This window comes from Neophocaena asiaeorientalis, unplaced genomic scaffold (genome assembly GCF_003031525.2).
Source record: "Neophocaena asiaeorientalis asiaeorientalis breed wild unplaced genomic scaffold, Neophocaena_asiaeorientalis_V1.1 scaffold363, whole genome shotgun sequence".
Lineage (NCBI taxonomy): Eukaryota > Metazoa > Chordata > Mammalia > Artiodactyla > Phocoenidae > Neophocaena > Neophocaena asiaeorientalis.
Window position 1 is genome coordinate 1,365,906 of NW_020172006.1, and position 18,515 is coordinate 1,384,420.

General features: G+C 37.8%; 1 protein-coding gene across 2 annotated transcripts in view; it reads right to left on the reverse strand.

The window, feature by feature from the left end:
- Window positions 1-413: 413 nt before the first annotated feature.
- NARS2 (asparaginyl-tRNA synthetase 2, mitochondrial) overlaps window positions 414-18,515 on the reverse strand; it is a 137,762-nt gene continuing 119,660 nt past the window's right edge. Inside the window, exons 12-17 of one of the 2 annotated variants that reach the window (XR_003003743.1) lie at window positions 13,876-13,973; window positions 11,282-11,308; window positions 7,652-8,002; window positions 3,746-3,820; window positions 3,397-3,479; window positions 414-1,223 (exon numbers count right to left, since the gene is read on the reverse strand). Coding sequence is in view for 1 of the 2 variants with exons in the window: in XM_024749657.1 (XP_024605425.1) it covers window positions 7,858-8,002; window positions 11,282-11,308; window positions 13,876-13,973 (270 nt within the window). In the remaining variant the exon portion in view is untranslated. Of the gene's footprint in view, window positions 1,224-3,396; window positions 3,480-3,745; window positions 3,821-6,964; window positions 8,003-11,281; window positions 11,309-13,875; window positions 13,974-18,515 lie in introns of those variants that run through there. The other variant, XM_024749657.1, reaches the window with a different exon arrangement.

Genomic DNA, 18,515 nt, shown 5'->3' on the forward strand with positions numbered 1-18,515 from the left:
CACAACTACTGAAGCCCATGCACCTGAGAGCCAATGTGCCGCAACTACTGAAGCCCGTGTGCTCTAGGGCCCACATGCCACAACTACTGAAGCCCGCGTGCTCTAGGGCCCACATGCCACAACTACTGAAGCCCGCGCACCTAGAGCCCGGGCTCCACAACAAGAGAAGCCACCACAATGAGAAGCCCGCACACCGCAACGAAGAGCAGCCCCTCCTCACTGCAATTAGAGAAAGCCATCGTGCTGCAAAGAAGACCCAATGCAGCCAAAAAAATAAAATTAAAAAAAATATATATATTAAAAAAAAGGTCCAGACAGAACAACCAAATTCTTCAATGAGCAGATCTGTGAAATTATTACTTTTTACAGTAAAAACATTAAAACCTCACTGAAGGTTTCTCACAGTGTGAAATTAAACCACCTATATTAGAATCACTCAGGGTGACTGTTTAAAGAATGCTAACTGTGTGCTGTTCCATCCTAGACCTTTTAGGGTGGAATAGACTTTCTAGGGTGGTATCAGGATAATCTGAACTTTTAATAAGCTCCCCAGGTGATTCTTATACATAATAAACTTTAACAAAGATTATACAAAATGGGAGTCCCTGAGACGTGGGAGCATATCCTACTTTTCTCTGTGTTCACAGAATCGAGCACTGAACCTGGCACAGTGCGTCTACTGAACTGAATTGAATAGGCCAAAGAGATTTTTAAAGAAAAGTCGCTCAATTCCACTGTCCTGAAACAGCTGATTCCATTTTTTCCCATATGCTTCTAGTCCATGTGCACAGCTTTTACACTATTGTAACTGCAAAGTACAACTTAAAAATTTTTCAACACATTTCCTCTTATAATTTTTATGGCGATAAAATATTTCATTCAACATGTAATAAATATCTTACTTCATACAGATTTTTTGAGTTTTGAAAAGGATTCCCTTAGGAGACCTTACATTTGTGTAGTGTTGTCAACTTATGAAAACCTTTCACATAGTCTTCGCCGTTTCTCACAACACTCTGTAAGTTAAATATTATCCTCATTTTGCAGATAAGTATACAAACTCAGAGATAAAGTAACTTGCTCAAGCTTCCACAGCTGGTAAGTAGAGCGTCAGACATAAACCAGAGTCTTCTCCCTCTACGTCTAATACCCCTTCCAAGACACGAAACATCCAGCACATTTTCTGGCAGGAATCTGACCCGACAGTTTCCTGATGCAAAAACCTGTAACACAGAAGGTAGAAGATGGAAATTACATTTAAAGAGATCGTTGGCCAGCCGTATCCTAACTGTATAAGGAATCAGTTTCTGCCTTTTGGGGCAATGCAAAGAAAATGTAGTATCAGTAGAAATCTTCAGTAAAGGAACTTACTGTTCTTCAACAACAAATCTATATATGACCCAAGTCCATTTCTGCAATCCCCAAATAAAGGGGGTTGGTACTGCCCTGAACATTCTGAAACTCAGATCTTTCAGCAGTATTACAGATACAGGAGGAGGAACAATTGCTATAGGCTGTAAGACAGACGGGGAGAAGGCACTGGAGACTTTAAGCTCTTCTAACGTCAAGACTGGTATCACAGGGTACTTGGGTAGCAGCTGAGTGGACAGTGAAAAGAAACATGACTCTACTACTAGAAAGGCCCACTTTAAGGATACTCTGCCTGGCGAACACCCTAGTGGGGTGCAGCTCTTCAGGGAAGGACAGACTGTCCCAAGTGGGCAGCTACAAAATTCTATTCTGGAGAAGAAAGTGTGTGGCTGTTTCTGATTTATTATATTTGCATGCCATGGAGAGGCAGGTTCTGTTACTATCAGGTCACAATCAGAGTTCTCCAAGTATTAAAAAAAAGTTACCTCTTAAGACAGACAGTTTTTAATTCACTGAAGGTTCAGTGGGTAAATTAGTAGGAACTGGGAAAAATACAGAGGAGGGTAATTTATACATCATATACAGGGGAAGGGGTATGATCTCTAAGAGATTTTTCAAATCTAGGATCATTGGAAAACAGCAAACCAGCAGTTCTTGTTGAGCCAGTGTGCAGAGAAGGTTCTGCATGTGGCAGAAGCCAGGTTCTGCAAAATACAGTTCTGTGTACATGTGTATTTGTAGCATGAAAAAAAACCTTTGCTGCAGGGGCCCACCAAGTTTCTATTTTCAGAGTATCATCTTGAAATATCAAAGGCTGATCACTTTCAGAAGGCTATTAATAATTCCTATCAAAGTTCTTTCATCTACCTTTCTATGTATATTCTAGGATGATCCTAAGAGGAAAGTAGGACAAATGTGAACACAGACTCATTTAAAAAACTGCATAGTGAGCTTAAGTACACTGCTGGGTCTGGGACTCTGTATTCCATTTTCAATGTTTCTCTTTACTAGAATGTATTTGGGCTCAACCATCATTTTCCATCACGTTCTTAAATTTCTTCTCCCTGTACAGAACAAGGAAATCAGAGGCCAACGTGTGTTTTGCACTGGGGCTTAAAAGGCAAGATTCTTTGATTACTATAAGAAGTTCAGTGCTTTCAGTTTCTCTGGAGGCTGAGAGTGGTGAACTTTATTTGTAGTCTTACTCCCCCTCATTATTAGGAATTCCTAATAACCAATCTCCATAACAAATAAACTGATTTAACCAAACAAATTTCAGGCACAGCAAGCTACAAAGGAACAAGGTCCACAATATATTGTGGATATGTTAAAAAATACTGTAAATTGTAAGGCAATGTCCAAATGATAGTCATATTATTAATAACAACTGTGAACAGTAAAGATGTCGCAGAAGGTTATTGAAAAGTCATAAACTATGTTAATTCAGTGATTAGCTGCCTAAATGGCAGCTTACGAACCATCTAAACTCCTGATTTCTTTACAAAGGTCCCCCAGAAACTACCACACAGTGTACTAACAATGGCTGTAAATCCACTGGATTCCAAAGCAAACTGCACAAGAGCCAGCTGGAGTGTTAGCTGATCCAAGGGGCAATCCAGGGCTCCTGACAATGGTGGAATGTCTACGTTTCTGGAGGGGTGCTAACCATGATCTAATAAGACCCGTCTTATAGAAATCCTACTGAAGTATTTTGGTGTAGGGTGATTAAGGTGGCTTTCCACTCTTTCCTTAATGCTTTTGCCATCTTTTCATTGGAATTGAAGCTGGGAAGAACTACTGTCAGATATTACTCCCACCTGTTTTCTTTTTATTATACATACTTTAGATTGCAGACTGAATACAAATATTGATCAGAAGCCAAAACGCCCCAGACATTTCTTATCAATTCAATCCAGGCCAATCTGTCTTTCAACTCTGCATTTTTATGTTCTTGCCTCACCACTTACTAAAATAAATATATGAATAAAATAACAATCCAAATAAGCATCTCTCATCTATAATTACCTGAAGAGATTTAAAGAAGGGTAGAGTTAATCCATCTCACCCCAGTTGCATCTTCAATGCCTGTTCAGTCCCGCGTGAAATGTCTAGATTCAATTTATAGAGAATATGAATGTATAACACTGTAGAGGGGTGCTTCTAGCAGATTCTGTTTGGGAGGGACAAAAGGTCAAACCGTTCCTTTGCCGTTCTGTGAGAGTTAAGAGTCTCTGGGCTGGGTCAGAGGGTAGGAGAGCTATGTCTAGATCTGGAATGGATCACTCACACAATTAAGTCCTTGTCAGACCCTCCTAATCCCCCCGCCAACCCCCCTGTCAAAAAAACCCCACAAACCCACGACAGCACAACTTACGCAGGCAAGCGGACAGCCAGATGGAAAGTAACTATTTTTCTCCACCTTCTTCAAAACTTGAAATGAGAATGGGAACTAATGATGGAAAAAAACATTTCGAAGTTTTAGAATACACTCTTACTTGGGTTACTATTTTGAGGTAATGTTTGGAAACCTTGGGAAAGCAGAATCTGATTTTTCCCTCATTGGAAACTGGTTACTCAAGTGAAAATTAATACCCTCAAATCACCTTTTAACTCACAAATTAAGCCCTATGGTATTATAGAATAGACCATCCTTAACTATTAAATCCACATTTTTGTTCATTATACATAGAATTATACAACGCTGTTTCTACGTAGAATCTGGATATTCATGTATCAGCTGACAAGCCAACATTTAAAAGGTTTTTTTCTGTTGATGCTGCCTGCAAGCAATGGTTTAGTTTTGGCATTTTCATCACCCTTGTCTGACATTAGTGCTTGTTTTTTGTTTATTTATTGGTAAAATATAAGTATTGAGCCAAAGATGTAAATGACTAGGCTGTTTGAAGTGGCAAGTGTCTGGCTTCAACCAGATACTCATTATGTGATCAACTGTGAAAGAAAAGAATGAACAAATAAGTATGAAGGTTTGGAAATACACTGCTGGAGACTCAGATAAGGAAGAATGTATGTTTGACTCCTTGAGAAGGAGCCTTTTCCACCTCACATACACACACATTGAACACACCTAAGTCTATTGTTAAACTTTCAGCGATTGACCTCATTATACGTTTTCGGAGACCTAGTATGTACTAAAATAAAATCTAAAGGTCACACTTTAAATCAATTATTATTAGTGACTATGTCCATCACAAATTCCTAGAAGATTAAGAGATAGAAGGATCCTTAGAGTTCATCTACTTCAAAGCGATAGCTCTGCAGATGAAGTAACTGGAGGCCACAAGGATGATGTTACTTGCCTAAGGCTCCACAGTTAAGCCAGTGGTGGCACTGGGACCAGAACCTGGGGCTTCTCTCATTCAGTATTCTTTCTGTCACTGTTATTTTTGATGCCCAGCCATCATGTTAACATCACAATTCTAACTGGCTCCTCAAAAATCACTGCAGGCATGATCCCTAATAGCCTTGGAAACTATTAGAGCATCCAGGTTTTGGGCCTGTGAATGTTTGTGATTCTTACTCCACAAAATACAGTATCAAGACTTAAAAGCCAAATCAAATTAACTGATGTCACAAATGGTTTCTCTAACCCTAGGGGAGCATAGGCTCGGTTGTGTGTTTTGTGGCTGGAGGTGACCGTGCCCCCCAAGTTGCTGCTGACAGTGTCTGCCATTGTTCTCAGGCCCATGTGTGTAGCCACAGCCACATACTCAACCTGCTACGACAGAGACAGCCTTCACCGATTTCTAATAGATGCGCGTGGCAAGCGCAGTGCCATGGACAGGTAAGAGGGACTACAAGGCAAACGTAAGAAGAGGAACAGAATCTGAGTGCTTGACCTATTTTATCCAAACAATTGTTTCCCAAACACTACCATAGGGTTGTGTTTTGTTTTGTTTTGTTTAACATCTTTATTGGAGTATAATTGCCTTACAATCGTGTGTTAGTTTCTGCTTTACAACAAAGTGAATCAGCTATACATATACATATATCCCCATATCGCCTCCCTCTTGCGTCTCCCTCCCTCCCACCCTCCTTATCCCTCTAGGTGGTCACAAAGCACCGAGCTGATCTCCCTGTACCACAGGGGTCTTGATTACAATGAACCTGAAATCTTATAAAATATGGTATATTTTATTATTTAGCGACTTCAGGGGAAGGGAGAGCTGATAGTGCCACACTTCTTGAAGAATTACTTCTTCACTAATTCTAATTTTTGGGGTGGGAAACTTAGGTACCCAGCACAAATGGGTAAATAATTCATATAAAAATGTTTTCAAATAAATAAGATTTATCTCTGTGTGTGATTTTTTAAACTATACTTTAACGGAATTTTAAAAATAAGTTACATATATATATTTCATTGTTTATATTCTTAAGCAGAACCTAGTAAACATAAGTAACATGTTTTACACAGAAGAAGAAGAAAAAAAAATGGTTTCTCTATTTTATCTTCCAGGTCTAAGGTTAAATATCGCCTTTTCAGGGACGCCCCCTCTAGCAAGCTAATCTATGATTGCCTTGTTCTTCATAAAATTTTATAGCACATGCCATATTTTGAAATAATACATTTGTTTACTTATCATTGGTATATCTTCCCTAATAGACTGTAAATCCATGAAGGCAAGGGTCAGTTCACTACTGTTTATGTAGCACCTAGCACAGTCTGTGGCATGTAGAATAAGCTCAGGTAATATCTGTTGAGTAAACAAATGAATTTATCTCTCTAACCCATGGTTGAGGCAAGCCTTATAGAAGCCTTAATTTTTCCTTTTATCCTGTCCTAAACTTGGTATCTAAGCCCAAGGATTAAAGTTCCAGGGAAGCAGATTTTAGCTCAGCAGAAGCTACCAATTAGAGAGCTTCAGAAATGGAATGAGCTATTCTGTGGGGTACTGGGCTCTTTGCCAAGAGGCTGCCAAGGTACATAGGATCCCTCTGCTTTAGATAGAAGTTCGACCTTGACAACCTCTCAGCGTCTCCTATGACTTCCAACTCTAGGTTCTGCAGTTCTTTCCAGTTGTTTGATTTTGAGTTAGGTTACAATAAAGTGCATATAGAAACTCATTAGAAAGTAACCTAAGATAAGTCATCTAATGAGACTTAGAAAATTGATTATTCAGGCATGCATGCCTTTTTATAATTATTTGATACATATGAATCCTACTGAGTTCACCATCTGCCATAAGTCCATATATCTGCATCTCAACGAAGACTAAAAGTAGAGTTAAAAAAAATTTGTGTAGCATTTCACAGTTTTAAACACATACACACACACACACGCACACACACTTCCATGTAATTACTATATCAAGTCTGTGAGGAAAATGATGCATGAGCTCATACAGAGTAAGTAGCTTATCCAAATTCATACTTGTGACTGCTAGAACCGTCAGGTCGCGAAGTCCCAAATCAGTGATCTTCTCACTCTAATATGCCCCGTTACTTTTTGACTCCAGAATTATCCTCCCTTTAGGTTTAGCTATATATCCTCCTCTTGGATGGAAAATACCTTTCTTCCAAATTTCACTGGGAAAAGGCCAAATGGAATTTAAAAACCTGTTTTTTTCTTTCATAGGTATCGAACATCTATTTTATTATCAGAGACGTTATAAATATCTAACATGAACTAACTGCAACACAACAGTGATTAGTTTAAATAATACATCTTGTTAGCGTTTATAATTTAGGATCAACAGTTATTAAATGTGATTTTTCATGTAGTCTGATGAAAAAAGATTTCAATTCACAATAGCAATTTTCTTAATTCAAGACCCGAAAAAGGAATATTTTTGTTTAGTAAAGCAATGAGAATAAGATGGGAATTTATCATAGGTTAAATGGGAAGGGAGAAAAGATCCAACAACATTTTATTTTTAGCTAGTAGTTGCTTCTCAAAGGTCACAGAGGGCAGTGGTCTACTGATTAAAGACAAAGTAAAATACACAATTTCGGGACCTCCTGGCGGTCCAGTGGTTGAGACTTTGCCTTCCAGTGCACGGGGTGTGGGTTCGATCCCTGGTCGGGGAGCTGGGATCCCACATGGCCTGCGGTCAAAGCACAGAACTGAAGCGATATTGTAACAAATTCAATAAAGACTTTAAAAACATGGTCCACATCAAAAAAAAAATCTTGAAAAAGTAAAATACACAATTTCATCCTGTCCTAGAGTTTGAAAGGACCTTTGAGATCATCTAGTTCAATTTCTTCATTTTTTTCTTAATTGACACAATAGCTTTGAGATTCTATCTGCTATAAGTACCTCTTCTTGATGGAGTTCATCTTTCCATGAAATGCCTTCAACTTTCAATGAAAATCATGATCACATGTATCTTTCATGTATCTTCTGGCATGACAATTACATATTGAAAACTTCTGCATTTCTACAGTTCAAACATGCATTCTCCTGTATGTATATTCATGTGCAGTACCTCTGGCACAGGGTGGTTTTCCTTAAGCAGTCTTCAGCTACAAAAGACACGAATGAGTAAATCTTGGAAAAGGGATAACATCTTTGATATTGTCAATTCCCAAGATGCACTGCAGATAGCGTTCAAATCCCATCCCAAAACCTCCATGTGGCACAGATCCAAATCGACGGAGGTCCAGATACCTAATTTTGAAAAACAGAGAATCATTACCTATAATTGCTTCATTTAAGATCAGATGTTATGACAGAATTTTATGTTTCAAAAGTTTTTTGCAATCATTTGTTATCGTCACATCACTGCAGTAGACCAGTCTTTTTACAGAGAAGTTAAAGTGATCTGTCCAAGATTACCCAGGCAAACAGCAGCATATCCTGTCATGCATTCATGGGCTTTGGTCACTTGATCCTTATTCTTTAAAGTTTGTTAGATGCTTATATACAGAAAACTTGTCTCATGAGGCTACAGGAAAATTTCTCATAACTTATTTTTCTTTAAATATATTCCTCTTCTATGTCTTGGTATATCTATATAATGTTCTTGTTTTTCCTTACCAAAATTATATTGTTCAATACACAGAGAAGGGTGAAGAGTTTTGCCTGATGTATTACAAAAAGAGACCCCCTACTAGACTAGACTGTAAGCTACATCAAGGGCAGGAACTGCATCTTAGCCAACCTTTATCTCCAGTGACTGTCTGGGAACAGATGCTCACTATATGATGATTTATTGTTTGAAGGCATAAAAATATACTCTTGAGCACTGGAGTGAAGAAAAACTTTGACTTCTCTGCTTTAAGCCTAGCAGAAGATGTCCAGAGTCATTTTTCTGAAAGGCTACACAGCCTCTGAAGCCCATCCTTGCACATTCTATTCCCACATAAGACTACATGCTAGAAAATGGTATGTTCATGATTCAAACTCGGATTCCAATACACCAGCCTGGGATAAAGTTATTTTAGGAAAGGAAGAGAAGGAGGAAGACTCTATAACTATTTTTATTGTCATTTAATGGTGGGAATTCTTGAATTATACAATATTGATTAAAATAAGTTTATAGTTTCTTGAATGATTTGTAAAATATACAAAAATACAGCATAAAACTTAAACACCACAGCTGGTAGTCATACGGCTCCTCAAGGATAAAGACTATAACCTTTTTCCCCACTATTAATAACAATGACTACATGTATTGGTATTTTAGGCAATTAAGAGTAAGTACGTCTCTTTCTAAAATAAAACACAAATTGCAACTACGTGAGTTACAACCAAGTGAGCGATCAATAAGACAGGAGTTAGTATTTAAGAACTATCAGGAATAATGGAAGGAACACAGTCTTGAGTAATTGAAATGTTTGGTAGCTGAATTAACTTTAAGTTCATAAGGCATGGGGGCAGAATACACTTTGATTTAGTGAGAAAATGAGATGAAGGGCATGTCAAACCACCTGCCACAAACACCTGCAGGATCTGAGTCGGCTGCCAGAAGTCCAGTATCTAGCTTTAGCTGGCTTTAAATTTCTCATACATCGATGTCAAAACACTGGCATAAATGCCTGGAAACTGAATTCAGAAGAGGGATTCTGTCTTTAGCATTTTTCTTGCCTTTGCTTTGACAGATGGAAAAATCTACTTCTAAAAACAAGTTTTCAAAAGAATCTTTATTTGATTGTTGTTATATTGATTCTAGGGTAGCCAGATTATAGGAGATGGTACAAAAATTATGGAACTAGTTACAGATTATTTGCATGTGGCGTGTAGAAACAGGAAGTGAGAAAATTCTTAAGACACCTGGGGTGGCTATTCACAGTGTGGTAGAACACTAGCAGAGATCACAGACTTGGAGATTTTTAAGGTCCTTTCTGCCTTAAAATGCTATGATTATCATACAAAAGGAAGCAGATTCCAACTGTTAAAAAAATAAAATTCAAGTGAGTAAATTTTTAAGATCTTAATTGGCTTTATTCAGTGATTCATGAATCAGGCTGTATCCCATCTAGCAATAGAAAAGAGCTCCGAAGAGCTCTACAGAATGATTATAGGCAAAAGGGGGTAGGACAAGGAAATTACTAGCAAAGAGTGGGTGGTTTCAGGCAAGGTCGCCTTCCTTTAGGAGATGGCAGGGGTCTATCAGGCAGATTACCTCACCAGTGTTGACCAGGTAATTTTAGATTCCCTGGTTCAAGATTCCACTCCTGGGTGATGTCAAAACTATAATTAAGTTAGGTATTAAGTCTCAGTTTGGTGATGTGAGCTTAGTACAAGTGACTCCATTTTGAGCCTGCTGTCTCTTTTATTAACAAAATAATAAATATTTATATTTGGAGATGTTAGGAGTTTGAAAACTTTAGTTGGGAAAGAGTAGTATTGAAATGATTAATAAAGACCAGAGAAGGTCTAAACCAATAATTAAGATTTATATATAACTAGTTTTTATGCACTATGAATATTACCTTGTAGACAGAAAGAAACTGAGGTAAAATGCATAAGCGTGACAATCAGGCTCATCTACCTAATAGCAAGACTGAGAACAAAAGAAGGAGAGGGGGACGGAAACTTAACTAAGCTTCTACTCTGTGTAGATACTTAACCTGTATTGTTTCCTTTCATCCTAACAATAACCCTGTGAAGTAGATATTATCATTCCATTTTATGGCCAAGAAAACCAAGACTCAAGAGAGATTAAATATGCCAAAGTTCATTACTGATAAATAATGAAGCAATCTAGGGCCATTACTTGAACCCAATTTTAGGCTTTTTTGCATCTCTGAAATCTAGCTCCTTCATTACGAAAAGGCAAGTGTGTAATTTAACCTTTCCTTCTCCTGAGGACAGCAAAAGAATTAATAATTTTGTTGATATTATTATACTAAGATCCTGAAAGAATCTTATTACACAAATATAAATAAATAAATACTTTGTACATACTGTAAAGTACTTGAAGAAAGGGTCTGCATAAAGAACACCAGAACAACTTAGGAATGCAGACAGATGATCTTCCCTAAGCAGCTTAGATCTCTACAGTTGGTGGAGACCTCAGGGACCACTTAGCTCAAGCTCCTAATTTCACACATAGAGAAAATGAAGCATGATGGTTAGGAACAAAGTCCCAGCTCTATGCTTCTAACTGTGTGCTCCTGCTTAAGTTAGTTAACATCTCTAGGCCTCAGGCCTGGAGGGATAATAAAAAGAGAATAAGAATAGTACCTTACTAACAGGGTGTTGTGATGATTACACGAGACAATATACATCAAAATTTTAACACAGTTATCTGGCACACAATAGGTAATAAATAAATGACAGACATTATTATTACTACTTTTCAAAGACACAAAGGCAGTAAATAATCTGAGAACCTGTTCATTGTTTTAACACTCTTCTATAGCACCCTGGAAATACAAGTGAAAACTATTTAACACTCAGACCCACAGCTAGAATAAGAGTCATCAGGGGTCACATTCTCACCATTGGTAGGCTTCTGTCAGTCCTGACCTGTAAAAGGAAAACAACAAAATTATTTCAGAGAATGGCAATAAGATAAATATACTAATCACCAAACATTTATTCTGGGTTGTATGCACAGTGCTCTTTATAAAGAAGTACACACCAAAACCTGTGCTCTTAAATAACATGCAATGCAGTTAAGAAGCCGAGCCTTTATTAGGTGGTAAGAAAGGTAGGATAACCAATAGTAAGAAAACCAATAGTCCAAGGTATTATCAAATAATAAATGCTATAGAAGGAAAGTATGGTCCAGAGCCCAAAAGAAGGGCTTCATTTGAGATAAATTTATCATCCTGTGACATAGAAAAGTACTATTACTACTATATAGGGTTGTTGAAAGGCACACACAGACAAGTGATGGAGAGACACAATTTTCTTTCCACAATATTAAAACAATAATACAGATTCTGAGGCTGCCTTCATAATATGGCTGCAAATTGGTTTTTGCCAACATGAGAAATGTTAATAAAACTTAAAGCTCTTAGTACTCATGAAATTTAGTTTCAGCCCTTACAAGTGTTCGGGACCACTGTGTACCTCAAAGTGATCAAGATTATGAAAAATTCAAATATACAAAAATATGAAAAACATGAACAGAAGTCACAGACAGATCTCTGAGACAGGTAAACACATATATCCACTTCATTAGGAAAGACAAATTTGGATATTATCAGATATTAGGTAAACATTTAATGTTATGAGGAAAGGTTTCCTGAAGGAAGGAAGCAAGCAAAGAAAACAGACCAATTAATCTTTCAACAGATGAAGTTCCTTGCCATGTGTGATTTTTATTGTGCTTTAAAAAAAAACAGAAAATCTTCAAATTCTTTCCATCTAAGGAGTTTTACCATCACTTCAATTCCACGATTTTTCCAGGACCTTTTAACACTATAGTAATACTAAGGAGTTAGTAGTCTATGTGATAAAAGAGTCCTCCCAGAACATATTTACCCCCTTTCTTCTGGACGCTAACCAAACAGAGCCGTTCAAATGACTGGGATTACAAAACCAAGTTACTCAACAGATTCATAGGTTAGGATCTTGGAAAATCAACAACTTTTTAAGCATTTCTCCTTTAGGAAAAGAAGGCCTTAACAAATGGCTAATTTAATAAACATGTCAAACAATCATGACTTTTCCAGGTTACTGTGAAACTTAGTATTATCTGGAGAGAAAGATTAAGCCTTCAACATGGGAAAGTCATTTTTTAAAATAGTCTGACACAGTAAAAGTGGAAACCATGGAAAACAGAGGTTTATAACCTTGGTTCGTTTAGGAAGTCATTGTGGGTTGTTGGCAGACCATGCATATACAGGAGTGGTGGTTCGATTAGAAACATGATTCCCTCCTCCTCATCTCCAAAACATTTTCTGGTGTTTATGGATACATTTCCCAGGTCTCAAACAGTGAGTTAAAATAAAGTTATTCAAATACCTAAATCAAGATGCTTACATAGTAGAAAACCTGAGGAAGGGAAAACTGCTTATTCTAAATTCTAGCTTAGTGGATACTTTTAGTTTCTTTCTCCCTCCATCTTTATCCTTTCCCTGGTTCAGAGCCTGTCCTTATGCCCTGTAGGAGTCTGCCAATCATAATTTAGTGTTAAACACACACACACACACACACACACACACACACACACACACACACACACACAAAGTGAAGAACAAACTTTAAGGGGGAAAATTTTCCTTTTCTATCGTTAACTTTTTTTAAAAAATTTATTTAATTAATTAATTTACTTTTGGCAGTGTTGGGTCTTCATTGCTGCACATGGGCTTTCTCTAGTTGCGGCAAGCAAGGGCTACTCTTTGTTGTGGTGTGCGGGCTTCTCTCTTTGTGGTGGCTTCTCTTGTTGAGGAGCATGGGCTCTAGGTGCGTGGGCTTCAGTAGTTGTGGCACACGGGCTCTAGAGCACAGGCTCAGTAGTTGTGTCACATGGGCTTAGCTGCTCTGTGGCATGTGGGATCTTCCCGGACCAGGGCTCAAACCTGTGTCCCCTGCATCGGCAGGCGGATTCTTAACCACTGCACCACCAGGGAAACCCCTCTTTCTTTAACTTTTTTTTCTTTCTTTTTTTTTTTTTTTTTGCGGTGTGCGGGCCTCTCACTGTTGTGGCCTCTCCCGTTGCAGAGCACAGGCTCCGGACACGCAGGCTCACTGGCCACGGCTCACGTGCCCAGCTGCTCTGCGGCATGTGGGATCTTCCCGGACCAGGGCACGAACACCGTGTCCCCTGCATCGGCAGGCGGACTCTCAACCACTGTGCCACCAGGGAAGCTCTATCATTAACTTTTAAAAAAGCTATTTCCATAGGGAGAGATAGATACAAATAGTGGCAAAAAATCATTGTGTTTCATATAATAGTTCTAGTCTTTCAGAAAGAGAAGCTCAGAGAGGTTAAGTAACAACTTGCTCAAGGTCACACAGAATCTGAGATCCAAGTCTGTCAGGAGCTACGGCCCATGCGCTATTCTCTGTTAGTTTGCCATGACTGCCTTTGAGTGCCCCATCCCCAATTTCTGAATTCTGTTTCTTCTACGTCTCACCAATACCTGGCCAATCGCTGCTCTAAGAAATGGTACCGTTCTTCTCTGAGGCTTCCCCCAAAGAGTTCTCCAACTCCAGGAACCAGAAGATCAACAGCAGCAACCTAAAAAGGAAAAAACTCATAAACAACATTCCGTTTTCAGAGCATTCCAACAACTGTCAGCTTCTGAAGCAAGTGGAACGTTTAACATTTTGACAACTGGCTATTTAACTGCTTACCAGAATCTTATTTATGTTACCTGTTCATGTCCCCTGTTTTAATACCAAATGTTTAATATTATCTTTAGAATACAGAATGCAGGTGGACAGTTTCCCCTCTGGCACCATTTATGCAGTATACTTAACAAAAATGTGTTTTCTGCACAAATGTGAGACAAATGTTAATTATAAAAATGTGGGAAGTATTAAAAATTATGAAATATTAAAAAACACCTACTAGCATGCAGAAGCAATTACATGTTGGCATATTTTCTTTCAGGTTTTTCTTCTTATATGTTTAAAGAGTATAGCAGAGATCAAATTACATATAAAATTTACCATTCTAATTGTCTTAGCCAATATTATTCAATAAATATTTTTCCTATGTCAGTAAAAATACTTTGCATACTTAATGTTTTAACAGCTTCACCGTTTATTGTTTAGAAGTATCATAGTTTATTTAATAGTTTATTTAACTTCTTTCCTTTTGTTGAACATTTAGGGGTGTGTGTGTGTGTGTGTGTGTGTGACAGTGTGTCTGTCTTTTCTCTTATAAATAATGTGGCATTGAAGTTTTTCTTTAATTTGAAGTATGTTAGGACATGTAAAATATGTTCTGATCATTAATCAAATTAAAACAAAGAGATACCACTTCGGAGTTATCAAAATGGTGAAGATAAACAACATAAACAATATGGATTAGAGAATGCATAGACCAATACTCTCGTACATCTGATACAACCTTTCTGGTGAGCAACCTGGCAAAAGATAATCAAAGCCTTAAAAATGCAATATGCTTCGACTCAGCAACAGGAGTTCTAGGAACTAGTTCTAACAAAATCATCAGAGATGCAAAAAAAAAAAAAAAAAAAAAAAAAAAAAAAAAAAAAAAAAAAAAAAAAAAAAAAAAAAAAAAAAATCAACGCACAGGATGTTATTTGTATTTTCTTATTTTCTGCAATAGAGGTGTGTTACACTTTCATAATAAAACAACAAAATTTTTTTAGTAGGGGAAAATGGTAGCTTGATGTTTTAATTTGTATCTCTTCACTTACTAGTAATATTTACTTTTTGAGAATGTTTATTTGCTGTCTATATTATATTGTGACTTAGCAATTCTTTTCTTGGGGTGGGGGGAACAAAGGGGGACCAGGCAGACATTTTTAGGGCCAAGAATCTGAAGGCACAAAACTCAGAAAGATTTATTTTACAAATGAAAAATGAGGAACCCATAAAACACATTTAATAACACATAAAACACTTAAGCTTTAAATGTCACGTTATATTATGAACTCTTTTCTTAAACTCTGCCTTACTTTACTATTAAGCCATTCTCCTGTTTCCTGATTTCAGAATTTTTGACTGATATCTAGTTTATAAATAATTAAGATTAATAAAGAATGTAATAATTTAAGAATGTGTACCAAATGCTACATAATCCTCAGTACTATCATAAAGAGAAAACACGAGACATGATTTTCATCCATCAGCTGAATCAAAGTGAGAGCAAATGGAAATTTACTAATGGTTTCTACTTTTACAGAATCTCCTACCACTCAATAAGCTCGTGAGGAGTAAGTGTACAAACATGCCTTTTTCACGCTACCACTGCTGGTTGACTACATTTTAGTAATTCTTCTATGAACCTGGAAGACCTAAAATGAACAGGCAAGTATTTTAGAATGTGGATTTGGTGACTCAGACAGGATAGTAGGTAATGAAACACACAGCTTTGGCTAGGTAAACAAGAGAGCTTTACTAATGTGAAGAGCAAATTTTCATAGGCTATACAATTAATAGAGCTGGACTCCAATCAGGACCCTGCAGTTACCCCTTCTTTTCTCAGAGAAAGGAGAAGATCAAGGGAGTTTTTATGGCCACAGAAGGACAGGTATCATTATTTACTAGTATACTGCTTTTAGACATGGCTAAAATATGCTAGGAGCTAAGAGACACATGATGAAAAATTTGTTCTTAACGTCAATCCGGAGTTTTAAATTTGGAGTTACAGGCAATCAGGGTTGGAAGAGGACAGACAGCCAAGTGGCTCTCTGGCCTTTGCTTGAAAATATTTAAGCAAATATTTAATATAATTACACTAATTGTTTACTAACATTTAATGTACTATATTAATATTAATAAACTTAACAAAACTATTTAAGGGAATCAAGACCCCTGAAATATAGCATTCCATCCTTGTGTAGCTCTGTCAGAAAGGACAGGTATATTCAAAATCTATCATTTCAACGTTTTTGAAGTAAGGGCAACTCCAAGGTACAAAGGTGTACAGAGATTGATTCCGGCACTGCAAGTACATGCAAAGCTTTAAGAGCCAGAACTAAAAAAGTCCACTGCCTCAAAAGAAAACAAAATGCTGAGGAATCAGCTATTGAGGAAGAATAAGAAGTAGGCAGTCCAGCAGAGGCTGGTGGCCAGTGATGAGGAAGTGAGGCAAGCCCTGATGCATCCAACAAGATCCATTTCTTGCTTGGTCCTGCTGCTAACACAGCTAAAACAAGCAGAAACCCTTTTTGGATCTTAGCATTTTTTGCAGGTCTAAATTATGTCAACTTTGGACCTTAGGTTTTTTAACGCTATCTTTAGAGGAGTGTAAGACTCATATTTATCTTTGATTACAAACCTCCCTTGTATTAATATTTGATTTCCCTCTATCTCCCAACAGTTATACTCCCCTAGTTATGACAACCAAAAAAGTCTCCAGACATTGCTGAATGTCTCCTGAGTGGGGGTAAGGGGGAAACAAAATAACCCGATTGAGAAACACTGCTTTACATCAATGAATTGGATTTTTAAAACTTATGCTGCATGTCCATCCTGGCTTGAAACGATAAAAAAGGCTTCTTTCTGAGGTATTGCTGATCTTGTGGCCGATGGGAAAAAAGAGCACGATGAGAATGTAGTAAAAGCATTTGTCCAGAAGTAATGTATATAGGTCATGTTTGCTCCCAATTCTTGGCCAATGTAAGCCACATGCAAGTCACGAAGCTCATGTCAATGGGGCAGGGAAGTAAATACCCCTGCCCCCACCTCCCGAGGGCGGAGCGGCAACCATTTATGTATAATAAAACAATTTACCAGGTAGCTTTTCCCCCCACCTACTTGGGCTCTTCCACTTCCACTTTCCCAACCAATTTCTCATTGTTAATTAGAATTCAGGTCAGAATAGCAGTTCCCCTATTTCCTTCCTCTGTACTCTGGGAAAGGAACTTATCAGTAGGAAAGAACTTACCAAATAGTCTATTTTAGTTGAATAAAAAGTTTAGAAGATGAAGTCCCACATCACTACCAATTTTGTGACATGCAGAAGGAAGACATCCTCATCTATGTCCTTTCTTTGTCTGGATGGTCTGAAAATTCACACTCTCAGGCAGGAGAATTTCCTGTATGTTTTCTTGACATGGAGAGTAAAGTTGCTTCCCCTCTTAGGAGCTGTGTACCTTTTAAGTAAGGCATTCCACTTAATGCCTCACCAATGTTCCATGACTACAGGTTACTATTTCTTTTTTATGAAGGATAGATTTACCTCTTGGTGAAGAAAGGCCCACAAAGGCCTTCTTCTCCTCTCTTCCTACATATAATCTTCTTCTCTTTTCTGTTACTTTAGGTTTCCCTTCAACAATATCAGATCTGTTTACGTCCTGCTTTCCTTTTATAATGAGATCTTCCAATCTACCTAGAGGTTCTGCACACTTTCTGAGAACCTATAGTATAGTAAAGTATTCCTCAAATATAAATAATGACATTTACATCAGTAGACACAGAGTGGCACTTTCTTTGATATGATATAAAAAAAGACTGCATTCCCTAAAGATCACTGTAACAATCCCCTCAATTTCCACACTTCTTAGTTAAGGCTGAGATTCCAGATAGGATTCTTCTATCTGTGTCTCCACCTGGTAACTACTGGGCTAATTACTACAGAAACTGCCTGCTTCTCCAGGGCTCTAGGGGAGGTAAAAGGCACATACAGATATAATACAAATCATGACATAGGGGTGAACAAAGTACAAAATGTGGAGCGACTCACACACATTTCTTGAGAAGTAATGAGAAAAACTTGGTTGTGTGTTTGCCAAGTGACGGGTGGTAAGGCAGTTAGAGTGCAAAAGGCTGAAAACAAGCAAGTTGCCCAGATCATTAGCAGGTGATTAGTTTGCCAAGATGGGCTGGCAGGACTGTGGTTTACAGGAGTCTAAAGCCAGCTTAAAGAGCCAGGGGCTGAGCAATCCTGCCCTTGATGAGGAAGTGAGAATCCATAGGCCGCACAGGGAAATGTCCTCTTAATTCAAAGCTGACCAAATTTCACTTAAAATCTCCACTGTGTTCCTGTGCATCTTTGGGAGACTTGAAATAAATAGAAGGACTTTAGCTCTGCTGTCCTCTCACTCTCCTACACAGTTCTCAATGAAGGCAACAATTTTTATAT